Raw genomic sequence first — 23067 nt, 5'->3', positions numbered from 1 at the left:
TTTATGCTCCATGACAAATCACATGTTTGATGGTGTTAAACCTACTACACTCCCTACACCACCATGAATTAGATTGAGGTATCCACTTCCCTTGCCACTTCTGTCTTAACTTTTGGATCAGCGTTTTTCTGTGCCAGGCATGCAACACTCCCCTCCTCCATCGGTCTATTCCTTATATCCTTCTATTATAAGGCTGCTCCGCTGCAGACTGCTTTGAATGCCATGTGAAAGGGTGGGAGAGGAAAAGCACAATGTGGAGTATGGAGAGCCAAACATCAAACAGTGAACACGTTAAGACTTGAACATGCACTTGACTCAAGAATCAGCTCCTGCCACAGCTTTCAGTGACCACTTCAGACACTGGACTTACAGGCAGACGTTATCTGTAGCTGATACCATACAGCACAAAGCAGCCCTCGGGGACCAGTCACTGATTATGTTGAAACAGGCTGCAGAGGAATGCAAATGACCTGGTCAACATGCAGGTCTAAGATAAGCTGTACACATGCTCCTGTGTCATGCAGTGCTTTTTTTTTTTTTTTGGTTCCCCCACTCTGCTCGTTGCCATGGACAAGAACAGCTTCTGCACGCAGAATAGTTTGCAGCCTCTGTGACTCCTGCACTTCATCAGTTTTGATACCGCTCTCTCAATATACTAAGTAACCACGATCATACAAACAGTGTAAAAGCAGAGTGTCTGGTGTTGCTCTGTGCCACAGAATCTCTTCACCATCTGCAGACATTTAGCACAAATCCCTGAGGGTTCTACAGCCATTGTGGCAAGGCCATGTCCATTACTCTGCCTCCTGGTTGTCAGATGTGGAGGACTGTAGTGTTCAGTGTCAAATTTAGCTTTTTAAAACCTCATATACAAGCTTTCGCTTAATAAAGATTGACTGTTATATTGTTCCAGGCATGTTTTCCATATGTGTTCGTTGTGACTATGTTTTTTTACTGCTGTGCCATGTTTGAATGTGACATAAGTATATTTATAGCGTGTTTCAGCTATCATGGTTTGTATGCATTTGTTGATTGCATCGGCAGTGTTAAGAGACATCGTGAAGATAGTCATTTGTGAAATGTATGCACCTACTAAACTTGATGTCATGTAGCATTCATGCAACTTTCACTTTAGAAAACCGACTAACAGGTAACTGCTGCTTTAGAACAATTAGTTATCATTAACTTTATTGGCAGGGAAAATAAATCTTGGAATTTATCCCTGAAAGCCAAAATACCAGCAATGTTTTGGCAATAACTGCAGGAAAAAGGTCTATAAAATGAAACCGCTGTTGAAAAGGGGCAATGAGCAGCACACACTAGTTTGAACCATCTGTTTTTCAACAGCTACCAAATGGTTGAGGCCTGTCAAATATGAATTATTGTATTTCATATATTTGCAATTCATGAGACTTTTATTGATACTAATGCCATTATTGATTAACCATTTTACAGATATTGCAGTGTTTACCAAAGGTGGAGAAATTACTTGATGTGATGGTGGGTGGTGCAGCATGTCACTGATGTGCATGCAGACTCCTATAAACAGTCCATTTGCAGACCCGTAAATATTACAATTCACTTGTGTTTCCTGAAGGTCTTCCACATAGGCTATTGGTAAATGCTTCCTAGACTGCTGCTCAAAGTTTAATGAAATGTAAGTAATTTTATTTACCCAGGCAAGCCACCCAAGCAGAGCCTATGTTTGGAAAATGCAGCATGAGGATTGGCAATCTCTTTGTTATTCCTTCCTCTCTGCTATGGCCTTGTTCCAAACTCCCGACCTAAATCCATTATTTGGCAAATCCAGGTTATATCCAGATAGATTTTACAAAGCTGGACAGCTAAAAACAAGAGGTAATGAGGTTTTTGAAAATAAGATAACAAGCACATTTGGTTTGAAGTGCGTCTCTACAGATCTCAAATTGAATGTTCTTGCTACTCAAATCAGATTTCAAAGTGTCTTTTGAGTCGCTCCCAACTTGACATACAACATCAATCGTAACCAACTGAGAGTAACCAGGAGACAGAGCGGCCTCTGTGGATGGGTTTGCCGTGTTTGGACACACAAATCTGAATTAATCACATTGAAGTGAAAGTGTGGATAGTCTGACCTAAAGATCTGATTTTAGAAACAAATGTCATTTGCCCTCTAACTATTTTGTTTGCTTTGTCAGCATACAAATTTAATATTAATATTTAGCAATACACAACTATCAGAAATGCATGCCAAGAATAAAGGAAGCTCAAAGGCATAATGCTGTTGATGATTTGGGTTCTCAATTTCCATACATTTTTGTGAATGATTCCTTCACGTGAATAATTTACAATTTATATATATTAAACTTGTAGAAATATGATTGGTATTCATATTTTTGAATGGGTTAGGGTCACATACTTTACACCCTCAATAACACATGAAACTCTCCTTTGTTTGAGAACTGAGTGAACACAACCGTTATCTTACAGACATAACCATTAACCAAGTGAAGGCTAAAGAGAGAGTGTAGTATTACATTTCAGACATCCTCTTAACCTCAAGAACTGACAGCATATTTTAACAACCAGAACGACTGTTAACTAAGAGTGTCCAAAATCTCCTACCATTGGATAACATTAGGTCAGAAAGTTGTGCATGAACAGGTTTCTAATTTGGTTTCTAAAAGAAAAATAGCTATAATCCAATAAAAAACCTCCCAGCCCCTCATTGTAATTCTTTGAATTCCAGTTTCCTGCCAGTTAAGCCAAGGTTAACATTTACAGACAAAAGAGAAAGGAAGGTCATGCTTGCAGCATTAACACACCTTTGTTGCCTCCCTGGATCCAAATCCTCTGGACAGACGCTTATTTTGGACAAAGAGCTGCTTTAATACAACATGTAACCGAATAACCATGTAAAGTTGCTGTTTAGTAATTAGCAAAATGAAACACTGTCAACTCAGTTTAAAGCGCAGAACTCCTCCATTGAAGAGTGACAGAGACAGTATGACAGGTAGCTTACGGAAAATGCTTCAGGACACTCACTCGCTGAGGGGCCGATGACTAATCAGTCTAGGGCTAATAATGTCAAGTCAATTACAGTGTGATCTTATCTTAGAGTTAACATGGCAGACCATTCAAAAACATGTCTGCCTCAGACATAAGAAAGTATAGAAACTATTAACTGAACACCCCCAGCACCTGGTTATTAACATTTCTAAAAGACACAGTCACATGCATGACGTAAGTGAGTCGTGCCTGTCTGACTTTGTACTTGGAACAGAAAGCACTCCTTTAGACAGAGAACTATTTGGTTTGCGTAATAACAATTTTTTCATGCTTCACCAATGGTGGACATACATCAAAAATGTGGCATAAATTTACCAGATACAATCTGGAATGCAACAATGTGTCAGCTTTTTTTCTTAATATTATCACCCTCCCTGAGAACATGATAAGCCCCAGCACGCAAATATAATGTTAGTTGTTGGTTGCAAAACACTGTGATCACATGACTTTATTTTCTCAGCAATTCATGCAAACCAGCCTAGATGCCGATAAGCATGTAAATTCTACCCTGGATGAGCTATAACTTCCACCTCCATAAACAAGGCTTATCTAGGTTATGTTTAGCAAACAGGATAGAAGCATTAAGATGTTGTTGTACAATGCATTGCATAGCACGACGTCTACTTGGTTGAGGTTGTTAGGAAAGAAAATATGTACAAACAAGGGTAATAACATCAGTCATAATGATTACAGTGTTTCACAGGTGATGGAAACGACCAACAACAACAACAAATAATGATAGTAATAGTTTTATCATGTTTTATCATGTAACAATGTATTAATTCATTGAGTATTGAAATTCATAGACATTCTATCAGTCCTCACATACCTGACAGAAGGCAGCGATGATAATCCACTGAGGGTAGTGGCTTGAACTAATGAGGTGACAAAGGCTGGAAAGCACCTAAATTACATTTTTCCAAACTCATCTCCAACCCCTTCAACTCGTATGACCAGACTTTTATTATGATGGATGATGAGTGTATCCTAGTTAGGATACACTAAAAGGTGTGCCTCTCTGGGAAGCTTCCTAGAGAGACACACCTATTTCAGGAGGATTTACTAGGACCGCTAAATTTGACAATGAAGCTGCAAAAATGATAAACAAAAATTGTGTTAATGCACCAGTCCCACTTTCTGTTTTTTGTGTTCAAGGTAAATCAGCAGCAAAGAAACATGAGCAGCACTAGCTATTTGACTGTATTGACACAGTACACGCACTCAGCTTTGAAGAGTGAATTTGTCAGGAGCTATTATGAAGCACCTAGTTTTCCTTGGAATACAAAAAACAAAGAATAACAAACAGTAACAGTGACAGCACTGTGGACAGAACATCTGACAGACAAAACAAGCCCCTGCTTGCTAAGTTAGTAACCTCAACACAGCTGCTCCTACTTGATTCATACTGACTCAGTGATCAAATGGTGATGAATCTGAACTCAGCGGACAATGAATCACTTCTGAAACCAGCTTGTGCTTTTTTCCCCCCCAGACACCAACGTGATCGTACATGATAAAAGCTGTGAAATATTGGTAGTTTCTCTCATCAAAATGAGACACTTGGTAATATAGGATGACTCTATATCAACTGCCTGCCCAGTAAATTTCACAACTTTTCTTGCAACACCCTCCTTTGCCTTGATGGAATTCATAGTTGGAAGATTTTCCTTGTTTTGCATCACTGAGATTAAGCAGCGTAGCTATTTTAGGAGATTCCCACTGGCCATAAAGAGAACTTTCACCTCTCATAATAAAGCATTTAACAAGGTGGAAAATCTAAAATTCTGCACTGGCTGATTAGATTGTTCAGTCACAAGCAGTAAAACAAATACTGTAACACACACACAAAAAAAAAAAAAAAAAACTAACAACAACAACATATACTCTACCCTAACCCTTGTAATCTGCTAATTTATCTTTCAGAGCCAAGGTTTTGCACTATATCTTAATAAAGCCTTTCCGCTTCTCAACATCCACTCTGTACTTCCTTATTCAGCAGGCCTCTACAGCCCCCAAGCACTCATCTCCTCTGGTGGTGGCTGTTGGGTAACAAGGAAGTGGTTCTCTGGCAATCCCCATGGGAAAAACTCCTCCTCACCTGACAACGGTGAATGGCAGCTCCCCAGGAGGGCAGGAGGCACAAGCATAAAGAGTGGCTCTGAGGATTAAGCCCCAAGTCTTCACAGACCATTATCAAACAGCATGAGTCAGAACACTGGTGATTAGACATTGAGACGGACATTCTGAATTGACCTCTTATCCCATGATGTAGAGAGGAATTTAGGTCACGTCTATGTTTTTCTGCTTTCAACTGCCCTTAATTTGAATAAAATGGGTTGATTTACACCTGTTTTTGGCCACTCCACGAGCCTTTAATGCTGTGGTAATAATTAACCTGAAAGCCGGTCAATAAACCTCAGTGGACAACAGAGACTGAGCACGCACACACAAAGCGAGTCTGCATTCCACACTGACAGTCAAGGTCAAAATGTTGTGCTGGGAAATTCTGGGGAAAATCAGGTGTTTAAAAGTGAAACCAACTGCGCTTTATTTAGATTTGTTGAGACATCTAACAGGAATGTATGAAGGAATTATCCTGAAGATAGCAATAAAAAGTTAAGTGACTGTTGCAAAATAGCCAGTTATCCATCTTAATTTGAAACAATCAAGTAGAGATAGCAAATCCCCCCTTAAGCATTAAGGAATAGCATGTTTCAGACAGGCTGGATTCTCAGTGTAGCAAAACTACAAATATTCTCAAAAAGCTCAGATTTAATCCTGTAAACCTCCCATGTGCTTGACCGTAGCTCTTGAAGGATCTAGCCATGCCAAATGACCTCAGCGCATAGGCATGTGATGATCCACTTAGGAAACTCCTCCATCAACAAGCCCCCCCCAAATAACCCCTCTGGCACTAGAAACACAGCCAGCCCTGGATCTATTCAAAACTTGCATTTCCTTTGGACAACACACAACCATCTGGGCCCTGAGGTGCGAGTCCATTGTAAACTTTACCACCCGTCTGACAGTCTACAACAAAACCGCTGTGCTTTTAGCACCTCTAGGAAGAGTCCACACGCATGCTGGTGGCACGACAGCTGAGTGAAGTGTGGAGGGAAGAGGGCACACTTCATTTACTTCACATCAAGCTGTTTATCACATGCAGCGTTATAAGGGGTGTGATGCCGTTTGCCTTGTAATTTAGGCCTTATTAACTTTCACTGCATACAGCAGCTGATTGAGGAATTAGCTTTTTGCTTTGGCACTTACTTTTGTCCATCTTGTATACATTACAAGAGATATGTTTGCGTCAAGCTAAAATAACTCACAAGCAAGGGCATTAATTACATAAAACCATCTTTAAAAAAAACCATGTAATTAACATTTCTAAGACATGACTGTGTTTAGCATCATGTTTTTGACAACAGTAAAACACCAACTGTTATGGAGGAAGCTGGAAAAGAGATTTATAGTTTCAAAATAGTTTCTTTAAGAGGGCCTCCAATAGGAAAAGCCAAAACAAAGAGCCTGTAACTAATGTGTGTAATCTGGTAGAAGAGCCGTATACAGAAGAATGCCACTGCGGGAGCTGTAAAATAATTTACATTGTAATGCACTCTTTTGTGAGGGGTAGCAGAGCCTCAGACCAACAATTAAATCAAATACAGGGAATGTAGAGCTGTAAAAGCTCCATTACAATAGCAGCTATCTTACACAATGGCTTACATAAATGCTACTAAGATGTTACAGACATACAAGTTAATGCCAGGAGTTTCAGTGAGCGTCAGTGCATGGCTTGAAAACCTGAACAGGAATTGCTTCAGGCTCACCTGAGGCTGCCTGTGATTAACACTTCGGGCAATTAAGCAGAAAAGTAGTTTCAGTCCAAGAACTCTATTAACAAGCCCACTCAAGAGACGCAGCCATGCCTGCCATCATCTATCTACGTTCACAACCCTATGCCCATTGGTCTGGAAAAGCTGCAGTGAATGGAGATGATCCGTCTGTACGCCCCCCCCCCCGCATACATTCTGCACACACAGCTACATTCCTGCCCCAGGGGGGGGCCTTATCTTTGAGAGAGCTGCTTGATGTTGCCTCAGGTCTACTGATGCCTGGTGAGGACACCAGCAGTGGACTGGCAACTAAAATGTAATATATTTATATATTCCACCTGTGGATTACAAGTTTTATTACCTCTTGTATCTTGGTGATGACAGAGTAATTTTGTAAGGAATTAGGAGGGTTCTTAAGCATTCAAAGTACATAACAACATTGTGTAGATGAATCTTGAGAGCTAAGCCCAAATGTTTTTCTTTGCTTTGCTTTTGTCTGACAAATTGATGGGGCAGTCCAAAGCCTGCAGATGGTAAAATAATAAGCACATTTTTATCTTCAAAATCCTTTTGACTCTTTAGAGACATCGGAGCTGGATGGTAACCACAACCTCTTCTTTGTTTTTCTTGACAGGGCTTCCTTTCACCATGCGTTCCTCCTGTCTGTTAGCCAGATGTAATCATCACCTCAAACAGATAGCACTTCACCAATAGCCTTGCTTACTTAATTACCACCCATCTATCCACAGCAGGAGAGCCAGGTCGGCACTTAAACTCACAATGATCAATAAGCAAATAAGACTGAAAAGGTTTCAGCTGCAAGTGGGTGTTATGTTATGCAAAGGTAATTTAATCAATAAAGTTGCAAAATGAGCTGTGAGAATGTGTTGTCAGGGTAGAGTGGCCTTTTGAGGAAACAGACACACAAATTTTCACAAGGGCGGCACACGTCTCCCTGAGCCAAAAGCCTCTTCTGGCCAAAGCTGAACCAAAGGGACAGGCGTAGAGGAAGAAGGGAACAATTGACACATTGGTATTCCTAAGCCAAAGTCAAAGCCCAATGCCAAATGTGTTCTGTAGCGACGAGAGGAAGCGTGGGGAGAGTTCGGGGGTTGAGGGACAGAGCATGCAAACAGATACAAAGAGGCTCTGTGTCAATGCAGTGGCTCCACGACTTGAGATAATGAACACTAAAATAATATGAAATTTGAGTGGCCAGTAGCATATAAGGTTAGCACAAATAGCTAGACAAGCCTCTTGACTGTCTGTGATTCTGACACATTCTGCTTTTGATGTGCAAGTGTCAGGGCTTTAAATTGTATGAAGGGGGTTGGCCGAGCTCTACAGCAACACAAAGAGCCTCTCTGCCAGCTGGGACTGTAGGAGGGGAGTTCATTCCTCTCTCAGCTCTGCTTCTACATTTCTTCTATTCTTCAATTTCCAGCATTTTTCCATCCACCTCAGCTGCACCTAGGTGTTATGTTAGTATACTGTCCTGGGTAACCAGATATACTGTTCCAACTCATTAAAAGTCTGTGCTATAAGTCTGGTCAATTCATAAGCAATTACCAGAACTTGGGTTACACTGAATACAACTTATCTGAACACTTATCTTACCTTCCCCCATTGGGCCCGGGTGGAGAGCAGAATGGGACTCCTCTGGCATGGCACTCAGGCCTCTGGCTCTGTCAAAACAAAACACACCATCATCATATTATGCCAAGATTTACAGCGCAGGCCTGGCAATGTTCCCCACTTTCGGTGGATTTCAACAAAAAAGATATTGGTTTTAGGTAGTCCAATCGGGTCTTTTATCAAAAAGGAAATTCTTCCCATTCTCCTGCTTGCTATTCTGCATTAGCTCATGCCAGCCACTTGGTAATTTATGGGGTAACCAACACTAAGGTATGTAGGGGTGAGTGTGATATGAGCTCTGTTTTTTTTTTTCCCATAAAATGAAACAAGACATTCATGAACGACAAAAAAAAGCTGTGTTTTTTTCACCTTTCTTTTGTGTAACAATAACTGATGTATTTAAATAACAATTACCATCTTGGTGTTTCACAAAAAGAAATGTCACTAACCTAATTATATAAACTACATAAAATTGGTGAGGAGCAATTTGTGCACTTCAAAAAAAAAAAAAAAAAAAAAAAAAAGCAACTTAATACATCTTATAATAATAGTAAGTGCAAGAAATGATTTTTGGTCCCATCAAAACAAGTCTCTCATTATCAGTATGACTGCCCCTTAAGATTACAGATTCACCCCCGGTAGCATGTGTTGTTCTGATCTCTCATGCCAGGCTCATTATTAACAATACATTGTGTCCCCTTTGGAGCAGCTATACCAGTTTCTCACATCACTGCCTCTACAGAGCCATATAGATAATTAACACGGAAGACTGTGCATGAGAACTTGTCTGCCCATGATTCCTGGTGTGCCTCCAACCTTTTAAACATCGCATTCTTGGGCCAGCCAGATCAGAGGAACAGAAATTCTTCAGGGATTAGGATGGGCATTGTTCCTAGTGCATTTGCTGGCCACTGTGCTGAACAGACAGCCAGGCCAACCGGGGCCAAACAGAGCCCACTGCCAGGAGTTTCACCAATTAAGATGTGCAAGAATGCAAGGAAAAAAGTCAAAGAGCTGGTCTTGTACATTAAGATCACAGCCTCAGTGTTTGGTCTCTGCAGCTGCAACCTGGGCTTAAGTAAAACTGGAACACTAGACATGAATAGTTGCAAGCCTTTATTCTCCATCTTAGGGAAAGAGAGAAATGGGAAAATAACTCTGCCTTATGAGGATGAAACAGCTTTTTTTATTCATGCAAAGTATTTTCATTTATTTACTTAATGACAAATATTTGAAATCACTTACAAATATCCCCTTTAATTCATATTAAATATTTGTATCTTAACTGCAAAAAAAGTTTTATGGGGTTTTGCTTTGAGCATGGATCTGCCAGGACCTTTGAGAGCAAGAAAGATAGAAAAATGGTGTGGTGCAGATTTAGGCTCAGTGCATGTAGCACTTCTACGCTAACAGTTGTTTAGAATGAGGTTTCCTTAAACAGCTTTGGTTGTTGTATTCATTATGAATTTGAACTTGGCTCAGTGAACAGTGAACCAAGAAAACCCTCAAATAATCCTCCCCAGTGTGACCTATGAGCTAACCCTGAATACTGGCAAGAACAAACCTATGCTAATCTTCCTTTGGTCAATGAAGAGCTAAAATACTAGTCTGGGTCGTACAACTGTTTTTACAGTGGATTATCAAAGGCTGTAGGTGTAGAAATATTGTTTGGGTGAAGGAAGTGAAACACTTCTAAGCATCTAATGTGAGCAGTGTAACCCATGGCCTTGAAGGCTTCTGGGCAGAATTTGACAATTGCAACTCATTTACTTTCACCTCCTGTTTGCTGACATATGGCAATTCCAAATCCTTGCTTTCCAAGGGAGGAGGCACAGACAGATTTCACATCCCACCGAAAACACTATGCACAGGCTAACATTCATACCAAGCTTGCCACCTGTGTTGGAACTAGCTGCCGTTTCACACAAATGGAGAGCATTTGGTTCCCACAGCTGATGACTGCATTACCCGCAGCATGAACCTCTACCTTGGGAATCTGCAACTTGCCCCTTAAGTGAAGACAGATGCTACAAGAGCATATCTGATGGTTATTAAAAGAAAGACCTACAAAGGATCACTTCTTCAGACGGGCTGATGAACTTCTGTGTTCCTCTAATTGCCAGGCTAAACACTGATTCAAACAGTCCATGCCTAAATTCCTTTCTTTAAAACACAACAAACAAATGATTATAGGGGACAGACACTGGCAACGAAACAGCACTCATGGAAATTAAGAGGAAAGGTACACTCAGTCTTCATCACAAATTTGTTAAAAGTATACCTTAAACCAAGACCTCAGGCTTGACACACTTTAATAAAAATGGGTTCTCAGGGGATGATGACTATCTGGAGCACTTTTCACCTTTGACAGCCTGTCAAGGTTATGAGGGAAGTGAAACTACAGAACATGTCTACAAAGGAAGCGAGAGGAAAACAAGACTTCTGCCATCAAGTAGACATGCCACGTTCTGTCTCCTCAGGAAGAAAAAGAACACAGACAGACGCAGGGACAATGATATTATTGGCCAAAAAACTATTATTAGATACAAAGACTGCTGCAAATGAATTGACTATATTTACATCTAAAATCTGATGTGCTGTTCCAACAGAAACATACAATTTAAATAATTTATGCACGCATCTGAATCCTAAAAGGAATTTAACACTGTATTTTGTGCAGCACTTAACAATACAAACTGATTTCACCAGGGAAGAATAATTGCAATTCATAGCCACAGACCTCCTGCATCAAGCCTTCACCTTTTTTCTCAACAAGGCCCATAGGAATCTGGGAGTATGACATGAGTCCCATGGGATGTGTCCAGTCAGACATAGTGGTGCAGATATGTATAGGACACTATCAGCCAAGACGGATGTTTATGTTCAGGACAAATAAAAATCCAACCTGGCCTGGCAGGCAGAAGTCCAAAGTCCAATGGGCAAACTGAGACAGAGAATCTTTATTATTTCAGGACTGGTGCCATGTTTATCTTGCATGACCTCTCTCTTACCCTCTTATCCCATCTACCCTGACAGAAAATACCCCCTGACAAACAGCCTTTCTGTGAGTGCCCTCTTTCCCACATTACTCCTGCAGTTTGGTCCCTGACACACAGGCCTTAAGAGACTAACAGCTTTTCATTCACTGGGGAAAACAATAAATCCTGACAGTCTCTCTTCATCTAAATCAAATCCACAGTCTCTACAAAAGCGCTGCAATAGCCCAGGACTTCCCACACACACACAGCATATGAGCCTTTTATTTTAGTCCAGTGCATTTCTGAGCAAGCTACTTAAATGTGGTGATAAGTGATCCACCCAATGAACACTCAGAGGGCACTTTGAGTAGTTCTGGCCATATGGTGCACGTACGGCTCGGCCAAAATAGCCCTTAATGGTAAAATAATCATTTCCCGCTGTGCTGAAAAAGGAGAAATAGCTGTGTTCACCTCCCCACCAGTGACCTGTAACTACAGAATGCATACCTGGCAAGTAAAGTGGGTGAGTGGCATCTTATTTGGGAAATCACATGTAAAGTCCTCCATTTCTTGAAAATCAAAATGTTGAGACAGCCAGAGGGCATTTCGTCTTCCATGGCCCTCCATGGCCCTCCATTGCAGTGGATATAAGACACCAAGTCTTGAAATAGAACTTCAGTGGGGCCATTTAAAGGTGCATTACACAACATCTGCAGACAAACAGCTCCCCTGTGTCTTTGTAATTGCTTGTGAACATAAAAACAATCAAAAAAACGCTTTAAAAGGTCATGTAATCTTAGTACTGCTAGGGTTACCCGACCCTTACAAAAGCAAGTCACTTTATGGTCTCATTAGATCCAGGTATATATCTGAAGCAGCATGAAATCAGCGTTGAACCACTTAGCAAAGAAGAAGGCGACTTTTCAGAAACTTGGACGCACAGTTATGAAAGTTCACAGTCAAAACCACAACTCGCATTCTCCAGCCCTGGTAATTTTATCACAGCTGCAGCATACCAAGACTCAGGAAGAAGAGATCCAGTGCCAACTCTGAGATCCAAGACACACTCGGGCAGCTTCCTGTCTGGACCACCTGGGAGAGAGCCCTGTTTGGTGCACTGAGGCAACATTTATTCGAAATGAAGTAGAAAGGTTATTGTCTGATAGGTCAAGTGAGGTCACAGGAGGAGAATATGGAACTTTTCACTGGCAACTGATTGATTTTGTCCTATTCTTCTTCAGCAGCTGGTGTGGAAAGTCATTGTCCTGTGAACAACCAGCATTTAAAACCTCACTGTGTCTCACTGGGGTGCTCATTAGAAAAAACAATTAAGTTCTGGGGCCAAGTATGGTCACCACAGGGGGGGAATATGGGATGCAGGGAAAGAGGAAATGATTCATCTACAGCATGGAGTTCAGCATTTCCCACAAGTTAAGTGTGACATTAACCCTGGTTTGGAAAAATCTCATTCGCTAAAAAAAGCAGGTGGGAAAAAAAGAGACCAGCAGCTGATCAAAGTTCACTCAACTGAAAGTGCTTTCCTCAAAGACAAACAGAACTTATCTGACTGAAACTTCTGCCCTCCTCTGAACGCACAGCTTGGATGCTGTAATATTAAATAAAGCAAAACTGTGCCCACAATGAATATACACAATCTGATCTTAACGTAACACACACACACACACACACACACACACACACACACACACACACACACACACACACGCCATAATCTGCAGCAGTGACAAAGTGTGTTTTGCTGCTGTACTGAACTACTGATGTGCAGTTGAATTGAGCTCAGTAAGCGTGTGGCAAAGCGAACAAAAAGCAAAGTGGAAAAAAGCTCAGTATCTATAAACTCTGATTAAAACACGGGCAGAGCTCTGACATCACAGCTAACATTTAGTTAGCAAAAAAAGAAAGAAAGAAAGAAAGAAAGTGGCTCACTTACCGACTTCGCCAACTTTCTCTCCTTCCGACCTCTGTCGTCCTCAGTAAAAACTTTTCTCTGAAGACTTTTGGTGTAAACCCGCACGATAGTCCGCTAGTAGGTTGTTTTCACATGGTAGACGCTGCTCGGACACACAGATCCCAGATCAGGTCCTCAGATCAGGTCCTCAGATCAGGTCCCCGGATCAGGTCCTCAGGTCTGGTCCTCCTCTCTCCAAACTGCTGCTGCATCTTTGAACCACCGGGAGGGACTGGCGCTGCGTTCACCGCCTGTCGGATGTTTTAAAACTTCAAACTGCCTGTAAACTTCACGAGTTGGGAAAACTGGGCGGGACTCTCTTGTAGCCCTGGCTTATCTAATGAAGTGAGGTACTGAAACCTTAAAGGCATGATTACTTGGTTTTTGCATCGTTTTCTTTCATTTAAAATATGGCCACTCAGCTAAGGGAGCTCGACGTTACGAAAGACTTTGAATGCAACAAAAGGCCGCCTGTTTTTGACAGGCCGGTGCCTGCCGGGTGAAAGTCTGAGGTGTCCTCACGTCTTAACATCTGGCATGCACAGCTCGGGCATTTCTCTCAGTGCGATTTAATCTAAAAGGGTGATAAGCAATAGGCTTGTTTGTGTTTTCCCACAAAAGCATCTCCTCTTCCACTCGTGGGATATATGGTGACCAATGACAGGCTTGAGAAAGGACATAACAAATTGTAACCCCGCCAATTACATTTATGAGGGGTCAGGTCAGAAGGATGGTGGGTCCAACAAAGGCTGTCTTCAGTGAATCAGTAGGTTGGGTGTTAATTTATGTGTGGCTGATTAAATAGAGCGCCCCCCTTCCAACGTGCCCTCCTATCGTAAGATCCCTTCACCAGAGAAGGAAGCAATATGCTGGACGAGTCTGCAGGAACAATCAGCACAAGGTGAAAATTTAACTGTCCAACAGATGTGTAATGGACTGAGCATACTCCAGTAAATTGCCCTTGCATTTATTGGCCTTGTGGTGAAACGCAGGGAATAAAATATTCTAATTCTGAAAAAAAAAAAGACTTTATTTTCGATTATTTAAAAAAAACTAAACAAAAACAAAGGATTAGTATCACACAGAGCAACAACGTCCTCTGCTGGTGAACAAACGGAAATTCTTCTGTCAAATGTGTTGGTGCCTACAAATGCCTGAAGCTCTAATTTTATCCAAAATAAATAAATAAATGAATACAATGAACATGCAGTAATCTAATGAGACATGTTGTATTATAAGTTGTTGCTACAACACAATACTGAGCTACAGTGGATAATAAATGGTGTAGATGAGTAACAAAACAAACAAAAAAAAAGCAGGAATATCATGAGAATAATGAAGCATGGCTAAACAATTAGCAATAAATAAAAAACAAAAAATAATATATAGGCACAAAAAGAAGAAAACAAGTTATTAAGGGCCAAAATTTCAGATGTGGAACATTTTAGATCTGCTTATGAACTGAAAATGATTATAAAAACCACACAGCATTCTTCACAGCATGTAGGGGAGTAGAGAAGATTAGGTTAAAGGTGAAGGAAATAAAAATGCAAAGAGCCAAACAACTTCACACTAAACTTTGTGTTGTCATTTTTATTCATATAAACATCACAATACTGCTAAAGAATTATATCAGGACATATGTACAAATATTTGGCAAGTTGAAAAATGCTGAAAATTCAACAGCAAGGCTGCTTCATAAAAAGGTATCTATAAAAACTATTTCATGTATACATATATGCTTGTTCTAAAAACACTCAACTAATCAGAAAAAAATAATCTTCTCAAGCAAGACATTTCTTTTTCAAAATTCTATCACTATGTACAGCATGGGCTTTTGAGTAATCCATTGCAGTATGTAACAACGATGAATAAAAAGAAGGTGTATTTAATTTTCGACGGAGTAGAGAAACTGGTGGCAGGACTTCAGTAAACTGAAGGGATTACTATGAGGCTTTACACATTCACAGACGATTTAGTTCAATTTTATAAAAAAGCAAAAATAATATGCACTCTTACTTTGAAGTAACAGACCAGCATGGATCGGGTAGCAATTTAGGGTCTGCCACTAAAACCGAGCTTATGATACGGATTAGATTTAACTTTATCACAATTCAAATAGATTGATGAATTCAAGATGATTTGATGGGAACACTGCATGATATTAAAGGGTCTACCTCCTCTTTTAACCTGAGTACTAACCATTATACGACATAAAACTGTTCACTGCATTAAATACAAACTATATCAAAGACTGTCATCACTGAAGACAGTCTGGCATCCGTGCACATCACCCTTAAAAGAGACATCCACGTACCAACAAGTGAAAAACACATCCCCTACAGCAATTAAACCTAGTCAACACATACCGCCTCCTGATTCATCAACTTCAGTTTGCTCAATAAATGACAAGAGCTCTTGCAACAGACATCACTGACCACCAGGCTGGGGGTCAAAGGTGACAGATGAGGTATCAAATGGGTTTGGTGGTGCTGTTGTAGACCAAACGCTCTCTGTCTTCCAAGGAAGTGACAGGGACAGTGTTGACAGGCACATGGCGGGGAGAATTTTTCTTTCCCTTGAGGAAGTAGTACAACAGGACGCAGAGGAGGATGGTGATCGCTACGCTCAGAACGCCAATTACTACAAAAATACCTGTTAAAGGATACATTTTAAAAAGTTCACTTTGAGGTTGGTCATTTGATGGTAGTACATGAAAGGCCCCAATTCAAATGCTGCATCACAGCAACTCAACTATGCAGGGTATAACAAATGAAAGACTACATACCTGTGTTCTTTTGGGATTCCTGCTTTTCGAACTCCCCTTTCCTTGCAAATACATCTTTTTCTGAAGAGAGAGAGAGAAAAAAAAACCTTAATATTATTTTAGTTGGTACACAACATATGCAAATAATCAGAGTAGTTCTTTAAACTGCACAGCGTTATTAAGGGAAATTAAACCTAGCATTTGTAGCATTTGGAGCTGTATTGACCTCCTGTTTTGGTCTCCCCTAAGTCCTGTAGTTTCACACCAGTCTCTTTTACCTCCTAAATGTTTGTTAGCTAGCTGCAAACTTTGTTTCTCTGGTGCTGGGCATGTAGCACTCAGTGGGTTTATCTGAAAACACATACGCATGCATGCACGCTCCAAATTAACATTTGTGAAATTTTATAGCCCAGCACTGCAAGTGCCACATGAATTTATCTGGCTACTTGTCTTGGTGTGAAAGAGGTCTGAGATGCATGTTACTGTGTAATTTCAATTTGAAATTTGAATTAATTGATGGAAATCATATTTTAAATCAACCAGGATGCAAATATCTTTAAGCTGCCTACTTCACTTCACTCACCGGTTACCCCACGGCAAACTTTCAGACAGGCTTCTTTTGAGTCAAATCTGTTTTCATTTCCCTGGCAGCCGCCATAGTTGAAGCGGAAGCAGTTTTGCTCAAGCGGGTTGTAGTACCACTTAGTGAGACCATCCCTGCAGATTCCTGTTTCAGGAGACTCTGTACATCGGACTGTGATGATGGGGGGGAAAAAAAAAAAAATGATGATAGTAAGTATGGAGATTGGGATTGTGGGCAGGGCAGTTACATTTACTTGTAATTCTAAGAACACAAACCTTCAAAATGAAATATTGGCAAAGAACAAATGTACAAAATATTTAGACTTGAAGTTCACCTTTTTGTTCATCCAATGGGATCTGCAGCAGAATCCGAAAATTATCGTCCACTATAGGCACGCGGGACATAATTCAAGTTAGTATGTCTTTTGAGGAAACATTTTATCAAGTGTCTTATCACATTTATTTATAATTTCTTCAGAATGTATGAAAATATGTAGTTTGCATAATCACTGCTCACGGTCTTGGCATTTCTGCTCATCTGAACCATCGCTGCACTGCGGGGTTGAGTCACACTCCAGGCCTGGATCCAAACAGCATCCATTTGAACAGTTGAATTCCTCCGCGGTACAGGGAGCACCACATCTTTCTCCTGTGGCACACAAACACAGTAAATATTGTCACTTGCACCACAGCACAGCTGTTGATTCCAAGAGGCTATAACCAATATTTTTTTAATAAGAAAGTATCAAATGCCCACACAAGAAGAGATGCTCGTCGTGATGAATCGACGATGACTTATCACACAAATCTCTACTCTCTAGAGATCTAGTTGAGCTCTACTTAATTTCTGCAGCTTTGCAGCATGTTCCAACTCATTGTGCTTGGCCGACAACTTAACTGCTGTGGTTCAGTCATTGCTCTCACTGTTTTCAGCCCACCCACAGTATACTACCTGCTCACCAAAGAGCAGAAACAAACCCAAAGTGAAAACATATGAATTATGTAAATTGGACTTACATTTACTAATTTACTAGGTCAGAAACGTAACACTCGTTGTGCAACCTAGTTTCTCTGTAAAAGCTGATCTTGATAAGCAAAACTAATGCTATATATTGACTATATACTAAATGGTGGTGTGTTTGAGACAAAAGTTTCACAATATAAGCATTTCATTCAGATAAAAATATCCCCTACCTTGTGATGTGGGAATTGGCAAACCTCTACCAGATTTAGAAGTTCTCTCTGAAAAACAAAAAACAGAAAACAAATGAGATAAGAATAACTTCTTAAAACCAACTCATTCACCAGTTGAGTACGAGAGACTTCAGGATGTCACTGTCTCATAAAACCAAATCAGAATGCAGGTTTTATATAAATAAAGCAAAAGGAGTTATAATTTGTTAATTAGTGAGTTGCAGAGATTTATTAGCCTCAGACAGAACCCCACCCCTGTCTCTATGGACTATACATAGCGAAGCTAACCATCGACTGCCTGTAGCATTACATCATTTACTTTACAGGCATTAGAGTGGTATTGATCCTCTCATTCCACTTTCAGCAAAAAAGCTTTCTCCACAGAAGTGCTGAATAATTGCAAACAATATAAAAACCACCACTAGCTGAAATTATTAAAAAAAAAAAAAAGAGAGAGAGGAGATGACACTGGAGCAGAGGTGGTCAAAGTGGGCTCAGGGGACCCCACGGGATCTTTCGGAAGGTTCCCAGCAAAAAGAGGAATTATTTTATCTTCACTTCTTCTGTAAATAACACACTGAAAACTAATTTTGGTCATGTGGTTTAACACTTTCTGTCATAAAAATCTTAAAAGTAAAAATCTCATTGGGTGAGGAAGCCCAAGACAAAAACTTAAGCAGAGGTCCATGCATTAATCTGGTGCTGTGTCACAATGCTGCATCCTTTGGCAACTGACAAATCCTGGAAAAGACGTTAAAAATGCACAATAACTTTGCATGCGTATAATCAGAGCACAGATACCTGAGCCATGACACGCTTTGTGGCACTCATTGTCAGACAAGTAGTTGTTGAGATTCTCCCTGCAGCCTCCGAACATGAATTCCTCACATTTCTCTGAGGCTGCGTTGTAATGCCATCGTGGGAAAGAACCACGGCATGGTCCTACCTTCTTTGGAGCCATACAGTGGTCTGGAGGGACACAGAGGAAACGATTAAGGCTTAACGCACAAAAAATAAGAAGTGCTTATACATTAAGAATATTTGCAAAAAGCAGAACTTGTCTGTCAGAACCACAGTGCTTCTGCTTTACTTTTTCATGAGACAGTGACACCCAGAACATTGTGTAGTGGGTGATGAAATGAATTCAGTTCAGAAAAATTAGAAAGCGCCCGAACAATCTTTGTGATAAAAAATAGATGATCAAAAATGTCAGTCAACTAATTTATCTCATAAATGCTCTGAAATTACAGATTTAATGATGAGATAAACACAGAAAGACTTAATTGAACATGGAGCTTTTGTGTATTGAGAAATGCAACGAAACAAAACAGAAGCGATGTGTGTTTATCTTCATAGACAATGAGGTTATAGAAACCATCTAGGTTGTCTGGTGGTTGCCAGTGACTCACCATCTGTATGCAACTATCCAGTATAGATATAGGAACACATTAACTAAAGCATAAAAATTATACTGTAGACTGCACTTTCATTGCCAAAGTCTCACCAACATTCATCACTCATGAATGAATTATTGAAACCATTCATTACTGTGGAATAAATGTGGCATGACTGACATGTAGGGAAACGGCCATGCATATTCAGCTGAAGCACATTCCTAACACTATTTAGGACACAGGTTGTTAATGGGTAACTGAAGCACTGAAAACGTAAAACCTCCTTTGTCCTTCAGGTTACAATCAATCAGCAACTGGAAAGCATTAAAAAAGAGAGAGAAAGCAAGTACTTTTTAAAAAGGCAAACATTCAAACCTTCCAAGTGACTTTTACAATACTCAAGAGAACCTGGACGTTGACTTGAGTCTTGTTTATGCAACCAAAGCTGAAACCAGACTGACAGGTTCTCTTGAGTCGGGGGTGGAGATAGTGGGATGGCAACACTGGAGCAGTAAAAACTATTCAAACATCTCCACAATTCTGAGCTGTATTGAAGTAACATAAACATGCAGTGGTGGGAAAACTTTGCTACAGCTTTCTAACTCTGGTGGTCGCCGGAAGCGACCTGCTATGCTTACATCATAGATCAGTGGTGAAGTTAAAGGAAACTTTTTTTCATGCCCGGAATAAAAGGAAACAGCGTGCCACAAGTTGGTTTTGGTCTCAACCACTTAGAGCACAAAGTTTTATCTCTCTGTCGTTGGTTTCGTCATTCAGTCCACAGGAATTATTTAAGCTTGCCTCGACAGGTTTGATCACTAACATGGAATTAGTCGGGCTTAGTTGAAATCAGAAATGTCACTGATATGTTCCTTGGAATAATCAAATCTTTCTTGAGTAGTGTAAAAGAGCCAAACTAAAAGCAACACACTTTTTACAGTTTGTACAGAAACGCATATTTTTGTATAAATTATAATTAAGGGCAGAATTTAGAATGTCTGATAGGGACACATAATGATTTCACGGCATTATTCTTTCTTGTGGCCCAACATTAAACATAAGGTTGGTGACTGAATAAGCCAATAAAATGTTGACAAATAAGGTTGAAAAATGACTCATCAGTACTACTGAAACTCAACCATGCCCCCCCACCTTGAATCTATATTTGCATAGAAACAAGAAAGAAAACGGCAGCATCCAGCTCTAAGTAACAATTCATTTATAATCTGGAATTTACAGTATTTTTCTAGATTCTGAGAAACAGGATTTTTTTTTTTTTTTTTTTTAACAATCAAAGAAAACAGATGCCTTGCATACATAAATGTGTTAATATCATGCTTCACCCATCTGTCTGCTCAGCATAGATACTTACGCTCAGACTGCTCTGGAGTAAGGACCAGGACGGTGACCTTGGTTGTGTCTGATTGGCCGATGGAGTCGGTGACAGTGAGCTGAAACTTGTACGTCCCAGATGTAAGATTGGAGACAGTGATGTGCTTTTCATTATCCTTTTGGTACAGGGCAGAAAGAGGCAGTATTGTATGTATATTAGTGCCAGTGGATTAACACATCAGTTGATGAAATTATACTCTTGTATACACTTGTAAGGTAGAGTTTCTAAACTTCCCAAACAAAACTGTAAAAACTGTAGCATGATCAGTTTTTAGGGGGCCTTTGCTTACTTGTAAGACCGCATATGGATATTCAGTAAGCATTTTCCAATGGTAGGATACAATCTCGTGGTCATCTTTGCTTTCTGCGCCAGTCAGTAACAAAATGTCCTGAGGTTGGATCACCCGGTCCTGGCCACCATTGGCCACCGGTGGTCGGTCCGATTCATCTGGAATAACAACATGAGATTAATCTACAACACATTGGCCTACACACAGTAACTTCAAAACAAACAAGTAACATTTCCTGGTTGCAAAGTTCCAACACATGAAGAAGCAGGGGAAAAAACTGAAACCTGAACCAATAGCACAGGTCTCGATAATGGCGTGTGTGGACATGCTGAACTGATGGTTTCTCCCCTAAGCTTGTGGATAACAAGCTGCTCTAACGTAGCTCAGTAAGTATTTACTGTTATTGAGGGACTGAGGAAAAAGGTGGGAAATCGTGACAGACCTGTTTATTTTCAAGCCCTGTGAAGTGAAACTCACACAGGTATTGTCAAAAATTAAAAATGCAGGCTGTAATTTATTCACATCTTGGCCAACAACGCAATTTGCTGCTGAATAACTTATGATCCCACACATAAAGGTTCCCTCAGAACAAAGTAATACGAATCAATATGGTAAAAGGTCTACACCACTTTCCATTGCAGTGAATATTTGATGAATTTCTATAACTGTATAGCAGTTTTGATCTTACTTGGGGGAACATCCACTTGAAGGTAATTCTCATACACGGAGTCCAGGATGTAATTGATGTATCCCTTCTTCCTCACAAACCGGCAGGCGTATTTCTTCTTGTACAGGCAGTCAAAGAGAAAGCAGGACTTCACCGTGCCCTCTTTGCCTCCTCTCTCCATTAAGGCCAAATTGCACTTCGGCTCTTTGCAGCAGGCCACCACGCAGTCCCTGTATCGATCCAACTTGGGCGAAGAAATGAACGTGGCCCCGTCTTTCACCGATTCATCAGCATCGAGGACGAAATCATCCCGGCCGCTCTTGAACTGGGCCAGGCAGCTCTCCCCGGCCCCCTGGCCCCCAGCCGAGGCCACACACAGCAGCCCGAGCAGGAGCCGCAGCAGGAGCCGGAGCGCTCCCCATTGTCCATTAAACTGTGCGCTCATTTCTCTGAAGCCGCCGAAGACCTCCACTGAAATATTATCCTAGGACGGCGAAGTTAATGAAACAAAACACAACTTATATTTCTAAGGTTCCGGGTCCTTCGTTGAGCATTGAGGTCGCAAATTGGCGCACCAGCACTTCTTTTTTCCTTCTCCTTAATTAACCTTCTGTAAAATGACGGCAAACTCACCGCCGACTTCCTGTTATGTACACAAATCGGAACGAACACTTCCACGATCTCCCTGTAGACTGCTGATCAGGTCCTAAAAGCTACAGGTGAAACCTTCAGAGAACAAGTGCCTGTTTTGATGCCGACAAGAAAGCCAAACAGTCGACGACATTGCCCAGGTGACTCACCTGAGAGATACAGGAAGTGAAATTCCACTCCTGAGATGCCACTCCCTTCAGTCTGTTGAAGCCTTGAACAGAACAGGGACAAAAGTGTGTGTGTGTGTGTTTGTGTGTGTGCGCGTGCGTGCAGTCTGTAGGTTAAAGCAAAAGTTCCGTCACGCACATTTAACACTGGCCTGAATCCAGAGTGGTTTCATTCATTCATATCCTTTGTATTGCTTTTTATGGTAGCGAGTTACTTTCCTTTCAAAGAGCCTATCACTTTCAAACTGTTGTCAACTTCGCTGGGAAAAGTGTTACATGGAGTTTAACTGTTTATGAGTTCAAAGAAAACTTTGCGACAGTTATTGTGTGAATGATTTGTCCATTATTGGCTCATATTAGTCAACACTGAAGGAAGGTCTCCATTAATTAATCCCTAAAATTGCGAAAGCATTTACCTCTGTTGGGAAAGGACAGCAATTAATCCACCATTTTACGCACTGGGAAACTCTTCAAAAATGATTTAGTCATTATGGGGT

The 23067-nt window shown here is 40.6% G+C and overlaps 2 protein-coding genes across 4 annotated transcripts in view; both read right to left on the bottom strand.

Annotated features, from left to right (window-relative positions):
- The window catches only part of LOC115035633 (pleckstrin homology domain-containing family G member 3), a 29464-nt gene extending 15784 nt beyond the window's left edge, over positions 1-13680 (bottom strand). For all 3 annotated transcript variants that reach the window (XM_029493558.1, XM_029493559.1, XM_029493560.1), the window contains exons 1-2: positions 13449-13680; positions 8502-8569 (exon numbers count right to left, since the gene is read on the bottom strand). In XM_029493558.1, coding sequence (XP_029349418.1) covers positions 8502-8550 — 49 coding nt within the window. In that variant the 5' untranslated portion in view covers positions 8551-8569; positions 13449-13680. The remainder of the gene's footprint in view (positions 1-8501; positions 8570-13448) is intronic.
- Positions 13681-15032: 1352 nt separating this feature from the next.
- spint1a (serine peptidase inhibitor, Kunitz type 1 a) lies at positions 15033-22564 on the bottom strand. The gene is made up of 10 exons (XM_029493572.1): positions 21774-22564; positions 21086-21243; positions 20776-20911; positions 18811-18978; positions 18010-18057; positions 17333-17464; positions 17151-17201; positions 16817-16987; positions 16255-16314; positions 15033-16121 (listed from the first exon to the last, which is right to left on the bottom strand). The coding sequence occupies exons 1-10, from the start codon at positions 22195-22197 to the stop codon at positions 15940-15942; spliced, it is 1530 nt and encodes a 509-aa protein (XP_029349432.1). The 5' UTR covers positions 22198-22564; the 3' UTR covers positions 15033-15939.
- Between the last annotated feature and the right edge of the window lie 503 nt (positions 22565-23067).

The sequence above is a fragment of the Echeneis naucrates genome, chromosome 22 (assembly GCF_900963305.1).
Source record: "Echeneis naucrates chromosome 22, fEcheNa1.1, whole genome shotgun sequence".
Lineage (NCBI taxonomy): Eukaryota > Metazoa > Chordata > Actinopteri > Carangiformes > Echeneidae > Echeneis > Echeneis naucrates.
This window is presented reverse-complemented; position numbering and strand designations above follow the sequence as displayed.

What these genes read in the sequence shown, in the direction of transcription:
- spint1a (XM_029493572.1), bottom strand. Translation starts at nt 22,197, where the DNA reads ATGAGCGCACAGTTTAATGGACAATGGGGAGCGCTCCGGCTCCTGCTG. An exon ending in ATCCATATGCGGTCTTACAA is followed by an intron (nt 20,912 to 21,085) that starts GTAAGCAAAGGC and finishes CTGTACCAAAAG; the next exon opens with GATAATGAAAAGCACATCAC. An exon ending in TGAGCAGAAATGCCAAGACC is followed by an intron (nt 17,202 to 17,332) that starts GTGAGCAGTGAT and finishes GCGTGCCTATAG; the next exon opens with TGGACGATAATTTTCGGATT.